Here is a 25,353-nt window from a genome sequence, read left to right as displayed (position 1 = left end):
CCCAGAAGTCTTTGCAGTAACAAAACCTGTTTAAATGTGGTTTCCATACGCACTTACCTAGGAAACTCTTCCATGTAATACCTGTCTACATGCCACACAGCTAGTGTTTCCACACGCAACTGGATCAGTGCTGTTAGCTTCCTTGCATTTATACTTTTTTTTTAACGACCTTTCTAGAAACCTTGTGTTTCCAAGAAAAAAAGATACCTGTAACATGCTAACATTTATGTAAAAAATGGGGGCAAATATATACCTTTGTATTGCTTGTAGATGTATAAACTATCTCTGGAAGGATTAGGGAACCAGGCACGGCAGCTGTTCCCAGAGAAAAGAAATACGGCTGGGGGCAGGGAAAAGAGACGTTTTACTATGTGACCTTTTGTACCAGGTGCATATGTTACCCTAAGCAACCCATTAAATCAAAATAACAGGCGCTAAAAAAAGGTAACATCTTAAAAATATAAAAAGTATTCCATAAGCGCATGAGCGCACACATGCACACAGAGCACCCCAACCATAATCAATACAAGAGAGAACACAGCCACTGTGAATATTTGGTGCTTGTACTTTAGTCCCACTTGCCTTTTCTTGCTTTTGTTGACTGTACTTTTGCTGTCCTATTCAAGAAATCATTGCCAAGACCTATGTCATGAAGCTTTTCCTCTAGGTTTTTGTTTTTTGGTTTTTTTAGGAGTTTTACAATTTCAGGTCTTACATTTAAGACTTTAATCCATTTTTTTTAAATTTTATTTTATTTTAGAGAGAATGTGAGTGGGGAAGAGGAGCAGAGGGAGAGAGAGAGAATCTTTTTTTTTTTAACTTTATTTATTTTGAGAGAGAGAGTGTGTGTGTGTGAGCAGGGGAGGGGCAGAGAGAGGAGAGAGAGAGTCTCTGCTCACAGCAGAGTCCCACACGAGGCTTGAATCCACAAAGTGTGAGATCATAACCTGAGCCAAAATCAAGAGTTTAGATGCTTATTAACCAACTGAACTACCCAGGTGCCCCAAGTTTTTGATTCATTTTGAGTTGGTGTCTGTGTATGGTCTAAGAGTCCAATTTTATTCTTTCACAAGTGGATATCCAGTTCTCCCAACACCATTCGTTGAAGAGACGAGCCTTTCCCCATTGTGTATTCTTGGCACCCTTATCAGAAACCAGCTAACTGTGTATGTGTGGGCTTATTTCTGGGCTTTCTATTTTGTTCCATGGTGTATATGTCTACCTTTATGCCAGTACCATAAATGTTTTAATTATTATAGCTTTATAACACATTAAAATCAGGAATCGTGATGCCTCCAGCTTTGTTTTTCTCGTTCAAGATTGTTTTGGCTATCCAGGATCCTCTGTGATCCCATATGAATTTTAGAATGTTTTTTTCTGTTTCTGTAAAAAATGTCATTGAGAGTTTGACAGGTTGCAATGAATCTGTAGACCACATCAGGTCTTCCAATCCATGAACACAGGAAAAAATTACCTTAAACTAGCCTTATTAAGTTAACACAATAAAGGCCATTTATGAGAAGCCCATAGCTAAGGTCATAATGAATGGGGAAAAACGGAAAGCCTTGCCTCTAAGATCAGGAACAAGACAAGTATGGCCACTCTCATCACGTCTATTCAGCCTAGCCAGAGATATTAGGCAAGAAAAAGAAATAAAAGGCATCTAAATTGAAATGGAAGAAGTACAGGGCACTTGGCCGGCTCAGTTGATAGAGCATGCAACTCTTGATCTCAGCGCTGAGTTCAAGCCCTACGTTGAGGGCAGAGTACTTTAAAAAAAAAGGTGGGGAGGGGGAGGGGGAGAAGGAGGAGGAGAAGAAGGAGAGGAATCACTTTTTGACATGATCATACACGTAGAAAACTCGAAAAGATTCCACAAAAGAACTGCTAGAACTAATTGACAAATTCAGTAAAGTTACAGGGAACAAAATCAACATACAAAAATCAGTTGCATTTCTATACACTAACAAGTATCCAAAAAGAAAATTAGGAAAACAATCCCATTGACAATAGCATCAAAGAGAATAAAATCCTTAGGAGCAAACTGAACTGGGGAAGTGAAAGATTTGTACACTGAAAACTAACAAAAATTGATGAAAGATAAAAAAGATTTATAAATAAATGGAAAGGCTTGGTTCTTGGGTTCTTGTACTCTGTACTTTCCAAAGTGTTCTCCCAGAGGGTGTCCCATCTGAGCCTGAGGCCAACTCTGCAGAAAGGGCAGGTAGGATGCTTGCCAACAGGAGGCAACCGAGGTGCCCAGAGGACTGGATCAGAAGCTGGTCACTCAGCTGCTTAGTGGCAGAGGATTAGATCTGAGTGTCCTAAATGGCCCTCGGCCTCTCCCTACAGCTTTACTCGGAGGGCAGACCACCACCTCATGGGCGCAAACGGCACAAACTACAGTAGGTCCACAGGCTATGTAACCCTCCAAAAGAACCACCACTGCAGAAATGGAGGAGGAAAGATAATGGAGGAAAGATAATGCCCACATAAGGCTGGGAAAGATTTCCTACGCACCATGTCAAATGTAATGTGTAATGTACGCATTATTCACCCCACAACTTGATACTCTTCAGTGGCCTCAGGCTCAAATCCACACCCCTCATTTTGGTGGTCAGAGTCTGTCACAGGCCAGCCCCTCTCTAGGCCCTTCACGCCACTGCCCACGTGCCACTCCACGCTCCGGCCGTGCCTGGCTGCCTGTGGTTCCCCATGTGGGCCATGCCCTGCGACACAGGCCCTCCCCCTTTGCTTTATTAAAATGTGCTTCTCTGGGGTGCCTGGGTGGCTCAGTCGGTTGAGTGTCAGACTCTTTGATTTCGGCTCAGGTCATGATTCCAGGGTCGTGAGATCCAGCCCCGCGTCAGCTCCACGTTCAGAGCGTGGAGCTTGCTTGAGATTTTCTCTCTCCCTCTGCCCCTCCCCTGCTCTCTCTCTAAAATACAATAAGAAATAAAAGGCTCGATGCATGGCACAATGGGAGAACGAAGATGACCATCTTTTACAAACAAACAAAGTGTGGAGCTGACCTTCTGGGACATTCACCCCTCAGTCAGCAACAGAGGTAAGAACAGAGGTGTCTAAAACTCAAGGATGACTCAATAACTGGCTTTTCCTTGAAGAGCAACAGACACGTAAGTACAGCCAGTGATGGGAAGCCTGCCAATGGCTGGCATGGGGGAGACCAAAGAGCACCCACTTTGGGCACCCGGCAGAGGGTACAGCATGCGGACACCCTCGGTGACAGCCCAGCTTGTTCAGAGGGCAGCACTCAGGTCTGGCTGAAGGGTGGTGTGATGGTCAGTCTCAACCATCACTCTGGCTAGGCTACAGCTCCGTAATTCAATCAAACGCTGACCCAGGGACTGCTGTGAACATATTTTATAGATGTGATTAAAGTTTACACTCAGTTGATTTTAGGTAAGGGAGATGATCCTACCTAATCTAGATTTCAATCAGCTGAAAGGCCTTACGAGTAGAACTGAGGCTTCTCAAAAGAAGAAATTCTACCTATACACAGCAGCTTTGGCTGTGCCTCAGAGTCCCCGCCTGCCCTGCATGATGGCGAGAACTGCAGATTCTGGACTTGCCTCCCTGGCCCCCACAATCATGCAAAAGTCAATTCCTGGTAATAAATCTCTGAATATATATATCTCATACCGGTTCTGTATCTCTGATTGAACCTTGACTGATAACAGGAAAGCAGGCACCTTTCAGAAGGTGGGGAGAAAAAGGAGGCTCAGGCTGGAATGGGATTAGAAGCACTGTGATGCATGTTAAGGGCTCTGGACTTTTTCTGAAAAGCAAAGGGGAGCAGCAGAGGTATCTGAGCAGAGGAAGAGCAGAATTAGATACGCATTTTAGACGCCATTAGTCCATCTACCTGTGAGGTGGCGAATGGACTGAAGTGCACGGAGCCAGCCAAGAGGAGGCACCACAAAAAAGGCAAGAAGCTGAAGTCAAAACTCAGGTAGGAAATGGTAAGATCTTGGGTGGACAAAGGCCTAGCAGGGGAAATGGAGAGAAAGAACTGAGTTTAAGAAACACTGAGGAGTTAAGCCTCCCCAAGCTTGGTGACCTACTGGCCTGGGGTATGAGAAAGAAGGCAGAGGAGTCCAAGCTGATTTTCAGATTAATGGTTCTTTTCATCCCACTGGGCCTCAATGCTACATGGCAGCAACTCGAGGTGTCTTTTCTTATCCACCAGTTGCTAAATCAAAACATGGAGCCAGAAACACTCATTAACTGCCCAGATGCTACATACAGATCATCCAGCTTGGTAACAATATGCCTACAAGACACCCTGTTGTGAGCCCTTTGGCTCTTTCGGACTGAACTGTTCAGCTGTCTCAGCACAGAATAAGGAGAAAGGTAACATCTGGCAGAACAAAGCCAGAAAAACATGTGTGCAAGGATCCTGGGTAGAAAGGAGAGAGGTAAGAGCAGGGGCACGGTCCGAGCAGCTGTTTCTGCCATTTCCTGGGCCTTGGAGTGGACCAAAGCCATGGTGGCAATCTGATAGCCTCACAGGGAGAGTGAGGGCCAGGGCACTGGCTTGTGAAAAATGCCAGAACCTTCACAGGAACCATGGGAAGACTGGTAGTGAATAAAGAGGAAGGCAAGAAACGCACACAACACCACCCACATGACAGTCCTAATTTCCATTTCCTGTCTGCAAAACGGACAGAATTATTCCAGCTTACCACCTAACAGAAGAAAAGGAATAATCAAGCTACAAAAGACTGGGGAGATACGAAGATGTGTTTGGGAGAAAGAAGACATGGGACAGAGATATTCGTTCCTGGTGACTGTCTAAATGATCTTGACATGACCATTAGTTTCTCAACAGGCTAGACATTTCTCGTCACCAGAATGACATTTCTTAAAAGTTTATTTATTTTGAGAGAAAAAGAGAGCACGAGCGAGGGGAACAACAGAGAGGAGAGAGAGAATCCCAAGCAGGCTCCATGCTGTCAGCATAGAGCCCAACATGGGGCTCGATCTCACAAACTGTGAAATCATGACCTGAGCTGAAATCCAAGAGTCAGATGCTTAACCGAATGAGCCATCCAGGCATCTTAGAATGACATTTTAAAAGAGGAAAAGACAGAATACGTATGCAAAGAATACTGGAGCACCTGCATGGCTCAGTCAGTTAAGCATCTGACTTTGGCTCAGGTCATGATCTCACGGTTCGTGAGTTTGAGCCCCGCATTGGGCTATCAGCACAGAGCCCACTTCAGATTCTCTGTTCCCCACCCCCTCTATCTCAAAATAAACTTAAAAAAAAAGAAACGCAGTCTATTAATTAGAAAAAATTTTTTAAATATCTAAAGAATAAAGAGAAAGAAATTCAAATAAAGAAAACCAGCCAACCATGAGAAAAAGACAAGAAAGGATCAGAGAAAATCTTCAGAAACAATCACAAAACAAGTGATAAAACAGCAATAAATACGTATATATCAATAATTACTTTGAATGTAAAGAGACTAAATACTCCAATCAAAAGACACAGGGTGTGAAAAAGGACAGCCTAACTGCCTATTAAGAGACGCACTTCAGACCAAAGAACACCTGCAGATTGAAAGTGAGGGGATGGAGGAATGACTGGTGGCTCAGTCTGTTAAGCGTCTGATTCTTGCTTTCGTCTCAGATCCTGATCTCACAGTTCGTAAGTATGAGCCGCACGTCAGGTTCTGCACTGATAGTGCAGAGGCTGCTTGGGATTCTCTCTCTCTCCCTCTCTCTCTGCCCATCCTGTGTCCGTTCTCTCTCTCTCTCTCTCAAAATAAATAAATAACTTTAAAGAAAAAAGAAAAAAAAGTGAGAGGATGGAAAAACATTTATCATGCAAATGGATATCAAAAGAAAGCCCAAGTAGCGATACATATGTCGGACAAACTAGACTTTAAAACAAAGACTGTAGGGGCACCTGGGTGGCTCAGTCAGTTAAATGTCTGACTTTGGCCCAAGTCATTATCTCACAGTTTGTGGGTTCGAGCCCTGCATCATGCTGTATGCTGACAGTGTGGAGCCTCCTTGGGATTCTCCCTCTCTCTCTCTCTCTCTCTCTCTCTCTCTGTCTCTCTCTGTCTCTCTCTCTCTCTCTCTCTCTGCACCCCCCCAACTTGTGCTATCTCTGTTTCTCTCAAAATAAATAAACTTTTAAAAAAAGTTATAACAAGGGACAAAGAAGGGCACTATATCATAATAAAGGGGACAAGCCAACAAAAAGATCTGACAATTGTAAGTATTTACGCACCCAACTTGAGAGCACCCAAATACATAAAACAGCTAATAACAAACATAAAGGAACTAATGGATTATAATACAATAATGGTAGGGAACTATATTTTTTAAATTTTTATTTATTTTTAAGTAGGTGCCACACATGGAACCCAACGTGGGGCTTGAACTCACAACCCTAAGATCAAGACCTGAGCTGAAATCAAGAAACAGACGCTTAGCTGAATGAGTCACCCAGGCACCCCAATAGTAGGTGACTAACACCCCATTTACATCAACACACAGATCATCTAAACAGAAAATATACAAAGAAACAATGGCTTTGAGTGACACACTGGACCAGATGCATTTAACAAATACATTGAGAATATTCCATCCTGGGGGGGCCTGGGTAGATCAGTTGGTTGAGCATCCAACTCTTGATTTTGGCTCAGGTCATGATCCCAGGGTCGTGGTATTGAGCCCCACATCAGGCTCCATGCTGAGCATATGGAGCCTGCCTGAGATTCTCTCTCTTACTGCCCCTCCCCTGCTCTCTCACTCTAAAATAAAATTTAAATTTAAAAATTTTTTAAAGAGGAGGTGCCTAGGTAGCTCACTCGGTTAAGCATCCGACTTCAGCCTAGGTCATGATCCTGTGCTTTGTGGGTTCGAGCCCCACATCAGGCTCTGTGCGGACAGCTTGGAGCCTGGAGCCTGCTTCGGATTCTATGACTCCCTCTCTCTGCCTCTCCCCTGCTCGCACTCTGTCTCTGTCTCTGTCTCTCTCTCTCTCTCTCAAAAATAAATAAACATTAAAAAATCTTTTTAAAAAAATAAATAAAAACTTAAGGGGGGACTCCTGGGAGGCTCATTCAGTTAAGCATCTGACTCTTGATTTCAGCTCATGTCATGACTCACAGTCGTGAGATGGAGCCCTGCCTTGGGCCCCTCATTGGGCTCAGAGCTGGGCATGGAGCCTGCTTAAGATTCTCTCTCTCCTCTCCTTCTGCCCCTTCCCTGATCACACTCCTGCTCTCTCTCTCTCAAAAAAAAGGTAAAACAACTCCATTTATGGTAGCATCCAAAAGCATACAGTTCTTAGGAACATAAATTTAACAAATGATATTCATGCCCTCTACCCTAAAAAGTACAAGCCCTTAGTAAGAAAAATTAAGAACACTCAAACATAGATATACCACGTTCATGGATTGCTAAAATGTCAATTCTCCCCCAAATTAGGATGACCAATCATCCCAGTTTGCCTGGGACCAAAAGGGTTCCCAAGATGCATGACTATCAATTCTAAAGTCAGGGCAGTCTCAGGCAAACCAGGATGTATCAGGGACATGGGGAGAGGTGGAAAGATCCTTCTATCACCTCCCTTTCACCAGTCTGACCTGCCTGATCAGACTGCCCCCCAAATCACATGCCAGAGAACTCTTGCCCAACTAAATCACAGGCCAATCCTGCAGTGCCCACACATGTCACAGTGGGATGGAAAAGACTCTGTGTGAATCAGCCAACCTCTCTATGTTTATTTATTTTGAGAGACAGAGAGAGTTGAGAGAGTGTGCTCTTGAGGGGCAGAGAGGGAGAGGGAGAGAGAGAATCCCAAGCAGGCTCAGAGCTGACACAGCAGAGCCTGATGTGGGGCTCGATCTCACAAAGCATGAGATCATGACTCCAGCCAAGATCAAGAGTCAGACCCTTAACCAACTAAGCTCCAGGCACTCGAACCAGCCAACTTCTAGCACATAGCCTCCCATTCAGCTATTCCCCCTTGAAGTGAACATGAAGGAAATAGGCTGACTCTATTTTCACCTTGTACACGAGCGGCTCTTAATGAAGTATGCATTAAAACACAAGCACACTCAGAAGAGCACCTGACACATGAATGGATTAATGAAGCAAGTATTTAGAAAGAGCCACAGGCATTTTTATTCAATGAGAACAGATGGAAGGCCATGCTAGGGGTGAAAGAGTAGGGACACCGCAGCTATAAATTTCAGGAGAAAGGAACAAACTGTTTGGCCAAGTGGCCTTCCCTCTCTTACCCTGGGAAGCCATCATTAACTTTTCACCACCCCAGGAGGTGTGGTCCCAGAGTAACAACTGATTCAGCCAAACAAATACAGGTGTCCCCCACCCCTAACCACCTGCAGTGGCTCAGCTTGCAGAGCAGATATTTCCCTCCAGTTTCCAGAGCTCACCCCTTTCATTTGTTAATGTCACTTGCTTATTAGAAACAAACAAACAAACAAACAAACAAAAAGAGACAGGAAGACTGGAGCACAAAAGAAGAGTTAGCTCTTGGCCCACACGTTAAAGATGTCCCTCTTTTTAGGAGAATGCTCTCAGTCTGGGAACTATTTTTCTCACCAGAGGGAAGTTGAGGTGGAGAGTGAAGAGGGAAAGAAAAGACACAACACAAGGAGAAAATATAAACTCCTCCTTAAATTCAGGTCTGCACCAGGAAGTGGAAACTCCAGTCACTCTTGTCTGCTCAACCAGGGCACTCCTACCTCATATTTTATGAGGCCCCAGGAGTTCCAGGTCCAGAAGCCCAGGAGGAGAACACAGCAGAGTTCCATGGGTTTATAAAGCTGGTGGCCACCTCTCCTTCCCTCCCTGCGCTTTGTCTGAGCTGGCCAACAGCATTCCCCATGCACAAATACTTTTATATGGGAGTAAATGAGCCTCACCAAAAAAAAAAAAAAAAAAAAAAAAAAACTACAGCAAAGGAACCAAATTGATCTGACCAAATTGATCTTTTTTGTCTTTTGCTAACATTTTGCTCTTCACCACAAAGTAACAGTACCCGCAAGAGTGCACCATTGTTCTTCCTGGCCTTCCTGGAAGCCCATATTCTTCTGAAAGTCAATGCTGCCAGATTCAGGAAAGCAAGTGAACAGAAACTTCTAATTTCTTTGTGGGGAAGCAGCTTCTCCTTCCTTCACCACATTCTGGGACTGAGATGGCCCAAGAGCTGTCTTGATGCAGTTCTCTGATGTGACCCCAGGACCCCAAGTTAAATCAGTAATTATCAATTCTATTCAAAATAACCCCCCTCCCCATGTGCATCCATTGGCCTGCATCAAATAAGATCTTTCTCCATTCTGCTATCCAAATTGTCCTAATAGGTGGTTTTGTGCAAATTCCGGCTAAAATGTCCAAATTCTTATCAGGACTCTGTTAAAAACCTCAACACCATTCCTTCTAAGAGACCCAAGTCAGGGGTGATGACCCAGCATAAAGACCCCTGTTACTGTTCACTTCACAGGCTATAGTGTCCGTAGCATCCTGAGTTTTGCAACAAGGCAGCAGTATCTAGTGGGTGGAGAATCAGAGTACTTGGCGACGTGTTTTCTTTGTCCACCGCACTGTTCAAATGGCAGAAAACAGGGCCAACCCAGGAACCAGCATTCTCCACTGCTTGATGGGCCCCAGGAGGTAGTACCATGGCTGCCTCTGGCTTAGCACAAGTGCTCTGTGTCACCCTCAGGTCCAGACCCCAACTCCATCCACTCCTTCTCTGCAATACTCTTTCTCACCCTTTGAAAGGGGGTGGGGGAACAGAGAATGCAACCACTAAATCAAACCAGAAAAACAGAGGACACAGAGCTGAAAAGAGTTTTTCATCCAGCCTGTCTGAAAGACCCCTTCCCTGTGAGAATTTTGGCTTGGCTACTTAGCTCTCTGCTATTAAAGTCAGAAACCGATTTTCTTCACTAATTCCCACGAGTCAAAGGTGATGAAATGTGTGTATGTGGCTTTGCAAATGAGCTCTCTTTTGCTTTTAACAGAAGAGTTAAAGTGGTCTGCCCCCCAACAAAAGTGGGGCAGGGGTACCAGAAAGATGGGAACGCACGGAGATGAAAAGCCAAGGTTTATTTAGCCTCACTGGCCCCGATATTGAGACATCATCTCTGAGCAGATGATACACATCAAGTGCCTCTTGTACCCTCCCAACCCCCACCCCACCTCCCTTCTCCCAGAGGACGTAAAACAAATGTTTTATTTGCTCCACGGAAGGAGGAGGATTTATGGACTGAGGTGGGGGGGGTGTCCTTGGTAGGAGTCAAAATTCAGGGCTGGACAACTGGTGACTTGTCAACAGCACACCATCAAATGGTCGCCACAACCCCACTCTTAAATGCAGACAAACGAGACTGTGGCGGGGCGCTGACAAGCCCTCCGGAGTTTAGTGGCGGGTGTCAAAGACCACTCAACGGTGGAGTGCTTTCGTTTCTCAAATGAAGCTGTTTTATACAAGCAAAAAGTTGCTGTCTGTCTTCTAACAAACGGGCTCTCTGAAAAGGCTGAAAAGGGGGAATTCTTTCTATTTAGGCTAATGGGATGGGTTGTGTTCAGAGCACCATTTGTCATTTCTTTTTCCCAAGCAGTTAATCACCCCAAACCTTCCACGAGGCCCTGAACCGCGAGACCACCACACCACCCAGTACAGAAGGGCATAGAAACCACAGACTTGTCCGCTCCAAGCCTGTAACTTTAATAAATATAAATAAATAAATAAATAAATAGATAGATAGATAGATAGATTGATTCACTGATTCATTCATGCATTAAAAAAAAGCAGCAACCAGTTCAGAATCAGTATCCTTCCTAAGCACATTCATTCACTCATTTAAAAAAAAGCAGCAACCAGTTCAGAAATAGTATCCTTCCTAAGCATACTCATGGTGCAGGGGCAGAGGCCTCTGTCTCCTGACCCCAGTCTGGGTGCCCCGTGGCTTCTCCAGAGCATCACTTTTCTAAGTAGAAAGTTCCTTCGGCCGGGAACCTGTTGGCTCCACTGGCTGAAAGACTTGGGATATGGAAGCATCCCGGAGTTGGCCCAGGGCAGCGGCCAGGCAGACCTGGGGGGAGCTGAGCTTCAGTGTCCTGGCAGGAAGAAATGTCTTGGGAGGACGGCCCTCCTCCAGCAGCCCAGGGGCCGCCCATCCCCTCTTCCCCCGGCTCCCGCGGCCTCAGAGCAGAGCCCGGGCAGCACACGCCCCCGGCGGCCAGTGCTCCGTCCCCGCGGCCGGCGCGGGGCGCCCCTCCCGCCCGGGTCCCGCACTCACCCACCGCCCGGATGCGGAAGCCGCGCGGGGGGCGCAGCGCCCGGCGGCACCAGGCGTCGCGCAGCACCTGCAGGCTGGCGGGAGGCGCGTGCACCAGCAGCACCCCGCGCCGCAGCCAGCCCTGGAAGGCCAGCCGCGAGGCGGCGCGCGCCAGCCGCGAGTTCCAGAAGCAGCGCGCGTTGGCGCGGCGGAACGCGCGGAAGATCGCGCGCCCGCCAGGCTCCTCCGTGCCCGCCGCCGCCGCCTCCTCCGCCTCCAGCCTGCACAGCACCAGCGCCAGCGAGCCCGGTGCCAGCTGCACAGGCCGGGCCATGCCGCCACGGGTGGCCGGGGCCCGCAGCCTAGCGCATGGTCGGGAGCGAGCACCGGCGGCGGGAGGAATCGGCTTACTGCGCGCGGCGCCGGCTGCCGGGGGAACGGGCTCCTGGGGGCGGGGACGGCTGTGCTCGGCGGGTCGGGGGGTGGGGCGGGACGCGAGGCCTGGGAGCGGCCACGGTCCTCGACCGCCGGCGCCCAATGGGGGTTTCCAAGGGCTGAGTTACCAGGCCTTGCTCCACCCCAGGCAGGACTCCGCCGCCCTGCCCCCCATTGCCTCCCCCACCCCCGTGTCTCTCTGCACTTCCCAGCTCCCGGGGCAACCGAGAGCTCCCCTACCCCGGGGCGGGGGGGGGCGGCGTGCTGGGGCTTTTCCAAGTCCTACGGGGGCCCCCGCAGCCCCCGAGAGCCTCTTTCAACCGCGGCGCGAGTAGCACGGCCAGTTGGTCCCCAGAGCTGAGCCGACCGGAGTGGCCGCCATCTCCCGGGCTTTGGGATCCTTCCTAGTGAGAGAGGCGACCAGGGACAACCCGCGGGTGTCAAGGACCTCGCTCGGGCCCGGGAGTCTGTAGACCCAGGTTTGAGTCTCGGTCTGCTGTTTTGCTCGCTACTTCCCTTGTCTCCGAGCCTCCGTTTACTGCCCTGTAAAATGAAGAGTTGGAACTGAAATCTAAGAATTCTAAAATTCTTTCTACATATGAATTTCTGAGGTCTGGGATCTAGCTCCCCACCCCCCCAACCCCCGGATATCCCATACACTTAGGTGATGAGGGATGTAAAGTGTTCCAGAGGTGCTACCCCGATTGGCGAGGCTCAGTGGCGAAGTCCGTGGAATTCAGCCTTGGCTTGGCTCCCGGCATTCCCAAAAGACTGAGAACCCGTCTTGTCCCAGGAGTTCCCAGGACTGAAAGGAGAGGGGCTTGTGATCTATCAGGCTCTAGCCAGAGCCTCTGAGTGAGGTGGTCCAGCTCATATGCTGAGGACAGAGGCTGGAACCTTGACTGGGGCACTGGGTGAGAGCTCCTGGAGGAAAGACAGGTTAATGAGAGGTAGGGCGTTTGTTATTACTACTAGAAATTGGCCCTATAAGAGGGAGGAGGGATGCTTGGCCAGATCCGGGGGTCATTCCAGACTTTCCGCTCCCTCAGCTCATCAATCATCAATAACAACCATAATAATCAGAGATCATCTATACCCTGCTTCTTGTAAATCATTCTTGTAATGATAGATGATGTTATTAAATGATGATAGCTAACATTTATTGAACACTATACACTGGGGGCATTAATTTCACAACTCTGTGTTAACTACTGTTAGTATTTCTATATATTTTTAAGTTTACTTATTTATTTTGAGAGAGACAGAGATGGCGGGGGTGTGCAGAGAAAGGGAGAGAGAGAGAATCCCAAGCAGGCTTCATACTGTCAGTGCAGAGCCAGATGCGGGCTCGATCTCACTAACCAGGAGATCATGACCTGAGCCAAAACCAGGAATCTTATGTTCAACTGACTGAGCCACCCAGGCGCCCCAGTATCTCTATATTTTTTATAGATGAGGAAACTGCAAGCCGTGTTTGATCAAGAGGTGCGACCTGATCACACAGGTGATAAGAGATGGAGTTGGGCAACCACTGATCAGGGTTCCTTATGACAAATAAGTCAGACACAATTTTTTCTTTCTTTCTTTCTTTCTTTCTTTCTTTCTTTCTTTCTTTCTTTCTTTCTTAGTTTATTTATTTTTGAGAGAGAGAGAGAGAGTGCAAGCAGGGAAGGGGCAGAGAGAGAAGGAGACACAGAATCCACTGCAGGCTCCAGGCTCTGAGCTGTCAGCACAGAGCCCGACACGGGGCTCAAACCTACGAACCTCAAGATCATGACCTGAGCCAAAGTCAGAGACTTAATCGACTGAGCCAGCCAGGTGCCCCAAGTCAGACACAATTCTCAATTCAAATAAGCATGCAAACCTGAGACAACCATCTCACATCTGAATTCTGACTCTGATGGTGATGGATGGGTAAATACAGCAGGGAGTCTAAATGAACTACACTCCTATGCCTGTATAAGCTCCACAGTGAGGGCTGTTTCTTCCGGTGAGTTCTCTCTATGGTAGCCCTAACCTTGCAGGATCAAGGATACCTTTGCTGTGTTTCCCATCCTGGAGAACTATAACTTTTGTCTCTTATCTCTAGCATCTGGCACAATGTCTTTTCCATTATAATAAGGGTAATGATAATTCTCGTTTATTCTCGGCTTACTCTATGCCTAGAACTGTACTAAGGGTTTTACATGTGCAATCTAATTTTATCCTCAAATTTTACCCTCTGAAAAGGGTAATATTAAGCCACACCTTCCACAAGAAGAACAAAAGCTAGGAAAAAAGAAAGAAGGAAGGAAGGAAGAGAGAGAAAGAAAAAGAAAGAAGAGAAAAAGAAAGGAAAAGAAAGCTTAGATAGCTTAGGCCACTTGCCTATGAGGACGAGGCTAATGGATGGTGAAGCAGAGATGCCAACATTGTCCACACACCAGGCTAGATGAGGAAGCCCAGACACCATGCCCTGACTCACTGGACCTGTCGCCTGGTCTGAAAAATTGTTCTGAGCTTGCTTCTGTCTCCCAAGCACTTGAACTGGAAATATACAATCAGGCCCTTGTTAGCTACAGGGATGCTGTGAAGTAGACCCAGCTATGAGGTTTCACGGCCTGAAATTATGAGGTAGAACTGTCTTAAACTGTGGAAACATTCATTCAGATGTGTGACATTTCCATTATCATTTTACTTAAGCTAGTCCAATTAACAAAACAAGGGGGAAGACTGTAAGGAGGAAAATTGTATTTATTTTTATTTTAAGTTTATTTATTAACTTTTATTTTGTTTCTTTTATTTTTTATTTATTAAAAAAAATTATATTTTGAGAGAGAAAGAGCAGAGGGAAGGGGCAGAGGAAGAGAAAGAATCCCAAGCAGGCTCCACACCCAGCAGAGAACCCCATTTGGGCTCGATCTCAAGACCACGATGACATGATGACCTGAGCCGAGGTCAAGAGTCGGACACTCAACCAGCTGAGCCACTCAGGCACCCCTAGTTTATTTATTTAAGTAATGTCTACACCCAGTGTGGGGCTCAAGCTCATGATCCTGAGATCAAGAGTTGCACGCTCTTCCAACTGAGCAACCACGTGCCCCTGTAAGGAGAGAAATTTAAACTACAGCCAAATATGCATCCACTTGTTTTCCCAAAGGATCAGTTACCTCACAAATATCCCCAAATTCCTCCCAAATGGAACACATCTTAAGAGTTCATGGAAAGGGGTGCCTGGGTGGCTCAGTCGGTTAAGCTTCCAACTTCGGCTCAGGTCATGATCTCACGGTCTGTGTCTGTGAGTTTGAGCCCCGCGTCGGGCTCTGTGCTGACAACTCGGAACCTGGAGCCTGTTTCAGATTCTGTGTCTCCCTCTCTCTCTGCCCCTCCCCAACTTGCGCTCTGTCTCCCTCTGTCTCAAAAATAAATAAAAAAACGTTAAAAAAAAAAAAAAAAAAAGAGTTCATGGAAAACAAGGTCTCCAACCTGAATGGCCAGTGTTACATGGCAAAACTAGAGAAACAGAATCTTCTCAGGGGCCCTCCATCTTTGCGATCTCTGGAGACTAGACACAGAAACGTTTTTAGAAGACAGATTTGGTATCATTCTCCACTTAAAGAGGGACACAGTAGTCAAACTAAAAGGTACACTAAAAAGTCTCATGATAAAAGGATTTTTAAATAATTTTTTTCCGTGAAATCTATGCCTGAGAAAGAACAAAGTCATTCTAACACTATATATACATCTAAAGAACATGCTATGTAGTTAAAAAGATTGAGACAAAACTTTATGTACTGATTGATACAAGACAGTATCCCAGAAAGCTATATCTGTATCTATATCGATATAGATGTTTTATGTATGTATGTATGTATGTATGTATGTATGTATGTATTTAGAGAGAGAGAGCCTGCACTCGCATGAGTAGGGGACAGGCAGAAAGAGAGGGAGAGAATCTCAAGTAGGCTCCACACTCAGCATGGAGCCAGACAAGGGACCTGATCCCATGACGCTGAGATCATGACCTGAACCAAAATCAAGAGTTGAAGCCTTGGGGTGCCTGGGTGGCTCAGTTGGTTGAGCATCTGACCTCGGCTCAGGTCATGATCTCACAGTCCGTAAGTTCGAGCCCCACGTTGGGCTCTGTGCTGACAGCCTGTTTCAGATTCTGTGTCTCCCTCTCTCTCTGACCCTCTCCCATTCATGCTCTGTCTCTGTCTCAAAAATCAATAAACATTAAAAAAATTAAAAAAAAAAAAAGAGTTGGAGACTTAGCCGACTGAGCCACCCAGGTGCCACCCCCCCAGATGTACTTTTTTAAGTAATCTCCACACCCAACGTGGGACTCAAACTCATGACCCTGAGATCAAGGGTCACATGCTCTTCTGACTGAGCCAGCCAGGCACCCCCCAATATATTTTGAAGTAAAAAAGAAAGGTAGACCCACTACTTGCATTTAAAACATGGGGGGGGGGTGGGAAATGGGCATATATATACATGTTTGGCTGGAAAATCTCTGGAAGGGTACATAAGAGGCTGGTTATCACAGGGGTCATCTGTAGAGAGAGGAATGGGGAACAAGATCAAAGGAAGGCTTATTTTTCACTGTGTATTACCATGTGCAAATACTTGTTCAAAAAATACTTTCAAGGGGCACCTGGGTGGCTCAGTCAGTTAAGCATCTGACTTCAGCTCGGGTCATGATCTCCCGGTTCATGAGTTGAAGCCCTGCATTGGGCTCTTTGCTGTTAGCACAGAGCCTGCTTAAGATCCTCTGTCTCTCTCTGCCCTCCCCCCACCCTCATGTATGCTCTCTCTCTCTCTCTCTCTCTCAAAAATAAACATAAAAAAAAGATTTCATTTGGTTCAGAAAACAACCTGAAGGAGGAACAAAAGCATGCCTGCTACATTTGTAATTGCTATGGAAGATAAACCTGATCATTTGATGCTCATATCTTCCTGGGGTCTGTCCTGAGTAGAGCATTCAATGCTTCTCACACTCTAACCCCAGCCTGTCTTTCTAGCTTCATCTCCATTTCTATCTTTGCTCTACTCCTGCAGTCCACACAAGGACGGGGTACTCCAGGTACACAAAATTGCACATCTTCCCATGTTTTTGCTCACATTATTCCATCTGCCTGGAAGGCTTTCCCCCTTTCCACCAGGTGATATCCTCCGAAGCTCAGCTCGTGAAGCCTGGGACAAATCCAGCAAGGTATCATCTGTTCTTGGAGCACATTGTTAACCCTTTTATAACCCCTGTGTGTTAAGGGCTGTAATACTTAATTATCTGTCTCATCAGGCAACCTGAGATTCCTGGAGGGCCAGGCTCCTGACTGACTCATGTCTGTCACCCAGCACATGGTCCAGTACCTGAGCCGTAGATTCATTCTGCTTGCATCAAGTCCAGTTTAACTAGTACTCCATCTAGAATAACTCCACTTTTGCTGCTTCCCACTAGCCTGGGGTCATCACACACCAAAGCATTTCTGGGTTGTGGGTGAGTCACAGGAAGACCTGGTTATCCAACAGCCAATGCCAGGGCAAAGCCTCAAGGAAGAGACACACCCAGGCCATACCCACACATTTGGAGTGCAGTGGTTTCTCTGGAGTCTGTTTACAGCACACATGTTACACTGAGGATGATGTTTTGGGGAACTGCTTCAAAATATTTTTCCATACCAAAATTCATCGGGCTGAAGGTCCTCCCCCTTAACTCAGAAAATCAAGCTTTAGGGCACCTGGCTGGCTCAGTTGGTTGAGCAGCTAACTTTGGCTCAGGTCATGTTCTCGCAGTTCATGAGTTTGTCAAGCCCAGTATCCAGCTCTGTGCTGACAGCTCAGAGCCTGGAGCCTGCTTCGAATTCTGTGTCTCCTTCTCTCTCTGCCCTTCCCCGGCTCGCACTCTGTCTCTCTCTCTCAAAAATAAATAAAACTTTTTAAAAAATTTTAAAAAGACAATCATGCCTTGACATCTAAGGCTGATTTAGAAATCATTTTCTGTCTGGCTCCTCTTTATTTATGACCATTTCTGCTTCCACAGCATGTTTTTTCCCCTGTTCCAGAAAAAAGGAAAGAAAGAAAGAAAGAAAGAAAGAAAGAAAGAAAGAAAGAAAGAAAAGAAAGAACGAACAAATCCTGGAGACTTTTGTTTGTATTTCTCAAGGAGCAATGTGAGGCTTTGCTAAGCAACTGTGTTGATGCAAAGAGCAGAGAAGAGGAGGTGGGGGCAGGGGAAAGGCATTTAATACCATTTCTTTACACACACACACACACACACACACACACACACCACAAATTACCTCCATTATTCTAGCTCCATTATTCTAGCCACTGAACTCAGACAATACAAGACTCTGGACCATGGTAGCCTTTCCTTTAAAAAGAGAGTAAAAACGTCTTAGGGTCCCTTCCAGCTTCCTGGTGCTACAACTCCACTTTCACACCCAAAGATAGAAACCCAAATGTAGTTTAAATAGTCATTGAGTCCAATGAGACACTAAGGGACGCAAATTCAGAGGCTGAGAGCTGGATATCCCAAAGCTGATTCTGATTTGCCTTTGAACAGTCCACTTTATCTCTCCAATGGCAAGAGGCCAACAGAGAAATAAATATTGGAGAAAAAAGGATCCTTAGTTTGGAACACTTAAAGGCTAAGAATATTGGAAGCCCCATGATTCTGACGTGAGAAGTGTTCAAGAAAAAATTATTCCAACACTTGCTAAACTGGTAAGGAAGACTTTATTCAAAACTTTGCAAAGTCTAGACAGCAGAGAGTTGTAAAGCAAAGATAGCAGAGGAGCTTGGGATTTCAGCCAAGAAGCAGAGTGAGGGAGTTAGTGGATAGAAAATTACTAACAAGACTTCCGGGGTAGGGGGTTTCTTGCTAAACTGACCTAGTAGGACTCCTGGCTAAGGGCAGGTCAAGGATTTACACATCAAAGGTGGGGAGTGAAGAACTTGATCAGATATCAAGGGTCAGGGATTCATACTAAACTGACCTTGGCAGGATTCTTGCTAAGGCTGGACTGGGCAGGCAAAGACACTTTGGGGCCCAAAGGTGAGGCTTATCCAGAAAGAAGGCTTGGAGGAGAGGCACCTGGCTGGCTGACTCAGTGGAGCACCTGACTCTTTATCTCAGGATCCTGAGTTCAAGCCCCACTTTGGCTGTGGAGCCTACTAAAAAAAAAAAAAAAAAAAAGAAAAGAAAGGAAAAAGGGGAAAAAAAAAAAAAAAAGAAAGAAGGCTTAGAGGAGCCTGACCCAAAGTTTGGTCAAGGAGAGTCTTTCTCAGGAACCAATACTAACTTCCTGCACTCTGCCCCTCCCCACTGGTTAAAGGAACTAACACTCAGAAAACATTTAAAACACCCTCACAATATTTTTTTTTAATGTTTATTCATTTTTGAGAGAGAGAGCAAGCAGGGAAGGGGCAGAGAGGGGGACAGAGGATCCAAAGCAGGCTCTGAGCTGTCAGCACAGAGCCTTATGAGTGGCTTGAACTCATGAACCACAAGATCATGACCTGAGCTGAAGTTGGAAGCTGAACCGACTGAGCCACCCAGGCGCCCCAATCCTTTTTTTTTTTTAAATAATCTCTGCCCCCAATGTAGGGCTCAGGGCTCAAACTCACAGCCCTGAGATCAAGAGTCACATGTTCTACCCGCTGAGCCATTCAGGTGCCCCTATAACCCTATTTTTGTTTGGGGAGGGGGAACTGGAATTTTATCATTATATTACAAAAGATTATTTCTAGAAGGTGGAATCGCAAGCAATTTTTATTTCTTTCTTTGAGTTTTTCTATACTTACCAAAAAAAAATTTTTTTTAAGGCCCCAATAATGTTTGCTTTAAAAGAAGTGAAGGCAGCTGGCTCTCCTGCACTGGGGCCATCGGTGCCACTAAGCCTTCTAAACAAAATGAAGAGACTCTGTCATTCCACTTACCCATTGAACTTGAGGTCAGAGGGCAGGTCTCAGAGCTGGAAAAAATTACTTCCAGAAGGAAAGCTGCAACGCCAGCCTGTTTAAAAAACATGCAATGAAGTGCCCTGGAACCAGAGCAAGTCAGCAAAATTCTTATTATTTGAAACATGGAAAATCAAATTAACTCTTTCCCTACACCTTAAAAAAAAAAAAAAAAAAAAAGGAATAAAGTATGCAGGCCTAAGGCAAGATGCCAAACTTAGTTTCAGGATTTTAAAGGAGAAACCACTTCTCTTTAGTTTTATTACAGCACAGGGTATAAAGCTGGGCCTCATATCCATTATTTCCATGCAAATCCCTTCAAAAATGAGTTGGCCGCACTCCAGATGCCCAGATCTCAAAGGAACTCTGTTTCCAGTGAGGCCCCTACCCTGTAGCTAGGAGTCTCTTTTCTCTACTTTCTTTTTTTTTTTTTCTTTTTTAATTTTTTTTAATGTTTCTTTTTGAGAGAGAGAGAAAGTGCAAGTGGGGGAGAAGCAGGGAGAGAGGGGGACAGAAGATCCCAAGCAGGCCGCACACCGACAGTGGTGAGCCTGAGGTGGGGCTCTAACCCACGAAACATGAGATCATGACCTAAGCCGAAGTCAGAGCTTTAACCGACTGAGCCACCCAGGTGCCCCTCTTCTTTGCTTTCGTATGAAGGGAAGGGAGAAAAGATGCTGTCTTTTCCGTCACACACTGAAATTGTCTTGGATTGGGGAACAAACTGTTGCTTTGTCCCTTCTCACAAGCTACCTGTTACCAGTTGTTTAAGCTTCTTAACAGGGATGCAGGATTACCTCATGTTCATCTGTACCTTCTAGAATCCCCCCCACACACACCCCAAACCCCAGCATGGCTCAAAAGCCAGACAATGGTTCTCTGAACAAGATGGTTAAAGAACAACAGTGTGATACGGAAGGACTGGATGTTCAAGTCGGTGCTAACCAACCCTGGTTTGGGACTGCATGGATGCACTTCATTCAGTGTTCACTAGAGCATCCAAATAGAACAGGAGGCTTTGTAGAAGTACCTATAATAGAACAAGAAAAAGTACTTGGGGCGCCTGGGCGGCTCAGTTGGTTAAGCATCGTGAGTTTGAGCCCTACATCGGGTTCTCTGCTGTCAGCATGGATTCAGCTTCCAATCCTCTGTCTCCCTCTCTCTCTTTCCCTCTCCCCCCTCTCTCCTGCTCTCAAAAATAAGGGGAAAAAGAAAGAAAAAAAAATACTTATTGAGCCTGCTAAATCCCAGGTGCCGCTTTGGTTAATAAAGAGGAAGACACAGGGGTGCCCTGGGGGCTCAGTCGGTTGAGCGTTGAGCTTCCGACTCTTGATTTCGGCTCCAGTCATGATCTCATGGTTTGTAGGGTCGGGCTCTGAGCAGACAGTGCGGAGCCTGTGTGGGATTCTCTCTCTGTCTCTCTGCCCTTCCCCTGCTCTCTCTCTCTCTCTCAAAATAAATAAGATGTTTAAAATAAAGAGGAAGACACGAAAATGGAAGAAACATTTCCATTCACTCAGATAGCTTGCAATCTAGTGTTTTTCAAAACATCAGAGCCTTGGGGCTCCTGGGTGGCTCCTGGTTGAGCGTCTGACTTCGGCTCAGGTCATGATCTCACGGTTTGTGAGTTCGAGCCCCACATCTGGCTCTGTGCTGACAGCTCAGAGCCTGGAGCCTGCTTCAGATTCTGTGTCTCCCTCTCTCTCTGCCCCTCCCCTGCTCATGCTCTGTCTCTCTCCCTCTCAAAAATAAGTAAGAAAATTAAAAAAAAAAAAAATCAGAGCCTTCATAACAAATTTATGGTGAGAAAAACAAAGCAGGGGAAGAGCATAAAGTAAAAAGAATGAGCTATCAACTAATGCAATGGCTAGTGTAGACCTTACTTGGATCCTAATTTGAACAAACCAAATGTGAAACAATTATGAGAAATTTGAACACTGACGCGGTATTTGATACAAAGAACAAAAGGAAAAACAAAGAGATACATGAATGTGATTTATGAAGAAATGAATATGTTCTGAAAATACTTCCACCTTAAAAAAAAAATCAGCGCGTTGGGTAAGCTGTTTGGTGATTTTCTTTTCTGATCTTCAGTAAAAATGATTACTAACCCTCAGTCATCACCTCCTACAATAAGGTATATCCGGTAGCAGAGAGCTTATAAAATATACTTGCCAATAAGTTGCAAAAACACTAACAATTTTTTAAGCTTATTTATTTATTTTGAGAAAGAGAGGATATGTGCACAAGAGAGGAGGGAGCAGAGAGGGAGAAACAGCAAAAAGAGAGAATCCCAAGCAGGCTCCACACTCTCAGCACAGAGCCCAATGTGGGACTCGAACCCACAAACTGTGAGATCATGACCTGAGCCAAAACCAAGAGTTGGATGCTTAACTGATCCACCCAGGCACCCCCCCCAAAACATTAACATTTTAAAATAACATCTTTGAAGGAGAAACATTTCTGTTTTCCAATAAACTCTGGGATCATACTTTCCCCACCCACCAGAAAGAAAGAAAAGAAAGAAAGAAAGAAAGAAAGAAAGAAAGAAACCAGGAAAGAAAAAGAATAGCATTGGCAAAACAAAAAGAAAGGGTGTGAGCCTTCAAATAGAGATAGGAGGCTACAAATTTTGGTCTTGCTCTCAGGATGGTGACATTACTCCTCTTACTAGGACAAAGAATCACATTGAGAATATTAAGATTTATGTGTTTCCTTTAACTTAACTAATTTCCATTCCACATACATAACATTGCTTGTGTTGACTTACACTCCTAGAATAGACTCAGGAAATCTAATATAGCTAAAAGGAACTTTGTTTCATTTGTTTCTGTTCCTCCCCATTCTGTCAAAACACACTGGATAAAGAGACCGAGGCCCACGGAAGTTAAACCAGTGCTCAGGGTTCCACAGCTCAGTCACTAACTAGCTGGCGTGGGAGCGAGGGAAAGTTCCAAGTCTTGGTCAGAAGCAGAGGTCAGCAGTGCTTGCTGTCGTAGCACATACACCGAAATTGGAATGATACAGAGATTAGAATGGCCCCTGAGCAAGGATGACACACAAATTTGTGAAATGTTCCACATTTTTTGGGTGATATAAAGGGGGTTCAGAGTACACATATCTTGATGAGCAGCGAGAAATGTATAGAATTACTGAATCATTATATTGATTCTAATATAATAAAACTAGTATAACACTGTATGTTAATTATACTTGAATTAAAAAAGAATTATGGGGGCATCTGGGTGGCTCAGTCAGTTGAGCGACTGACTCTTGGTTTCAATTTCAGCTCAGGTCATGATTCCAGGGTCGTGGGACCAAGCCCCAGGCCAGGCTCCTTGCTGAACATGGATTTCTTTCTCCCTTTGCCCTTCTCCTCCACTTGCTCTCTCTCTCTCTCAAATTAAAAAAAAGAATTATGGCCTAAAAATAAAATAAAATAAAATAAAATATAAAATAAAATAAAATAAAATAAAATAAAATAAAATAAAGCAGAGGTTGCAAATTATGGGTGGTAGGCCAAATCTGGCCCACTGCCTGTTTTTGTATGGCCTGTAAGCTAAGGGTAATCTTTATATTTTTAAATGCTTGAAAGGAAAAAAAAAAGGAAGACTATTTCTTGACATGTGAAAATTATATAAAACTCAATTTTTCATGTCCCTACTGTTGTGTTGGCAGATCGGCACATGCATTCACATATGTATGCTATGTGGCTGCGTTTGTCAGTCGAGTTGAGTGGCTCCAACAAAATCTGTGTGGTCTGCAAAACCTAACCTATCTCTGTCTCCTCTCTGGCCCTTTACAAAAAAAGTTTGCAGAATCCTGGTCGAGAGCCCTATCGGCGCCAAGACTGCTTTGCAGAACAGGGCCAGACGTATGGCAAGGATCATTCCTTAGTGGACACACGACAGGCCTTCAGACCTCCCGGATCTAGTCCGTTGCTTTACACGTTCGATGCCGCTGAAGACAGAACTGGTAGCTGCCCCCTCGGTGTCCTTCAGCTGACATGCGGAGCTGAGGTGGGGTAATTTAGTTTCTGTTCTCACTGCCTACTCAATCACGGGCTTTCAGTGAAGCCTGTCAACAGGGAGACCAATTAGTGCCAATTTCTGTGTAAAAGGCGTTTCCTTCAGGCAAGACTGAGATCACCACTTCATTTCACACAAACAATTCAGGGTCACAAGGTTAACCCGGGTTAGATTCAAACCAGGGCTTAAAAAGTGCAAGGCAGCCTGCTTACCAATCCTTAGAGCTCTCCAGACTCCTCAGGAAAAAAGTGCCAAAGAATTCACCTCATTTACCAGACGGGGACCTAACACTTCGGGGGTAAACAGCCAACAGGCCCTGCAAATTTAATACCCCTCTGCAAGATTACCCCCAGATTTCCCACAGATGTTTACGGCAAACTTTATTCGAGCCCTGTGTAGCAATCAGTTTCCTTGGAATTCAAAACCACCAGAGAGCAGGCCCTCTACTTTAGAATTCTGAATTTTTTAGGAAATCAGAGACCTCCAAGGGCCAGTGAGTTCTCAAAGCACATTTCTTTCTTTCTTTTTTTTAATGTGTATTTGTTTTTGAGAGAGAGAGAGAGAGCAGGGGAGGGGCAGAGGACCTGAAGCAGGCTCTGCACTGACAGCAGACAGAGCCTGATGTGGATGGGGCTCGAACTCATGAACCTTGAGATCATGATCCAAACTGAAGTTAGACATTTAACTGACTGAGCCACCCAGGCGCCCCTCAAAGCACATTTCTTACGAGTGTAAATATCCTTTTGCGTGAGGGGAGAAATGCATTTATAGGCAACCTTGTTTTATACTAGATTGTCTAAAAGTTTACTGTAAATAAATTTGCATGTGTATGTTAGAACATTTTAATAAGATGAGCAGAGCAAACCCTTTGGTAGATCATTTCATAAAGAATATCTCTTTTGGGGGCACCTGGGTGGCTCAGTCGGTTGAGCGCCCAACTTTGGCTCAGGTCATGATCTCACAGCTCACGAGTTTGAGCTCTACATTGGACCCTATGCTGACAGCTTGGAGCCTGGAGCCTGCTTTGGATTCTGTGTCTCCCTCTCTCTCTGCCCCTCCCCTACTCATGCTCTGTCTCTCTCTGTCTCTAAAAATAAGTAAACTTTTTAAAAAATTAAAAAAAAAGAATATCTCTTTTTGGGGGCCACCTGGGTGGCTCAGTCTGTTGAGTGTCCAACTTTGGCTCAGGTCATGATCTCACAGCTCAGGCATTAGAGCCCAACATTGAGCTGTCAGCACAGAGCCCACTTCGGATTTTCTGTCCCTCTCTCTCTGCCCCTTCCCCACTTGCACTCTCTCTCTCAAAAGTAAATCTTTTTTTTTTTTTTTTTAAAGAATATCTCTTTTCTTTTTTGAGAACTCGTAGTTATGTTATTCAAAAGAATCACATTGTTTTTATTTTTTTTTTTAATTTTTTAACGTTTATTTATTTTTGAGAGACAGAGCTCCAGTGGGGAAAGGGCAGAGAGAGAGGGAGACACAGAATCTGAAGCAGGCTCCAAGCTTTGAGCTGTCAGTACAGAGCCTGAAGCAGGGCTCGAACCCACGAACTGTGACAACATGACATGAGCCAAAGTTAGATGCCTAACCGACTGAGCCCTCAGGTGCCCCAAATCTCATCATTTTTAAAAATTAAAATGCCATTGATGTAA

The 25,353-nt window shown here is 45.3% G+C and overlaps 1 protein-coding gene and 1 non-coding gene across 3 annotated transcripts in view; one reads left to right on the top strand and one right to left on the bottom strand.

Annotated features, from left to right (window-relative positions):
- Positions 1-11,748, bottom strand: part of STOX1 (storkhead box 1) — a 60,550-nt gene extending 48,802 nt beyond the window's left edge. For both annotated transcript variants that reach the window (XM_045437629.1, XM_045437630.1), the window contains exon 1: positions 11,316-11,748. In XM_045437629.1, coding sequence (XP_045293585.1) covers positions 11,316-11,628 — 313 coding nt within the window. In that variant the 5' untranslated portion in view covers positions 11,629-11,748. The remainder of the gene's footprint in view (positions 1-11,315) is intronic.
- Positions 11,749-22,656: 10,908 nt separating this feature from the next.
- Positions 22,657-22,760, top strand: LOC123577641. The gene has a single exon (XR_006701983.1). It is a non-coding gene; the product is annotated as a U6 spliceosomal RNA (small nuclear RNA).
- The last annotated feature ends 2,593 nt before the right edge of the window (positions 22,761-25,353 follow it).

This window comes from Leopardus geoffroyi, chromosome D2 (assembly GCF_018350155.1).
Source record: "Leopardus geoffroyi isolate Oge1 chromosome D2, O.geoffroyi_Oge1_pat1.0, whole genome shotgun sequence".
NCBI classification, from domain to species: Eukaryota; Metazoa; Chordata; class Mammalia; order Carnivora; family Felidae; genus Leopardus; species Leopardus geoffroyi.
Note: the sequence above shows the minus strand (reverse complement) of the source record. Positions and strands in the feature narration are given on the sequence as shown.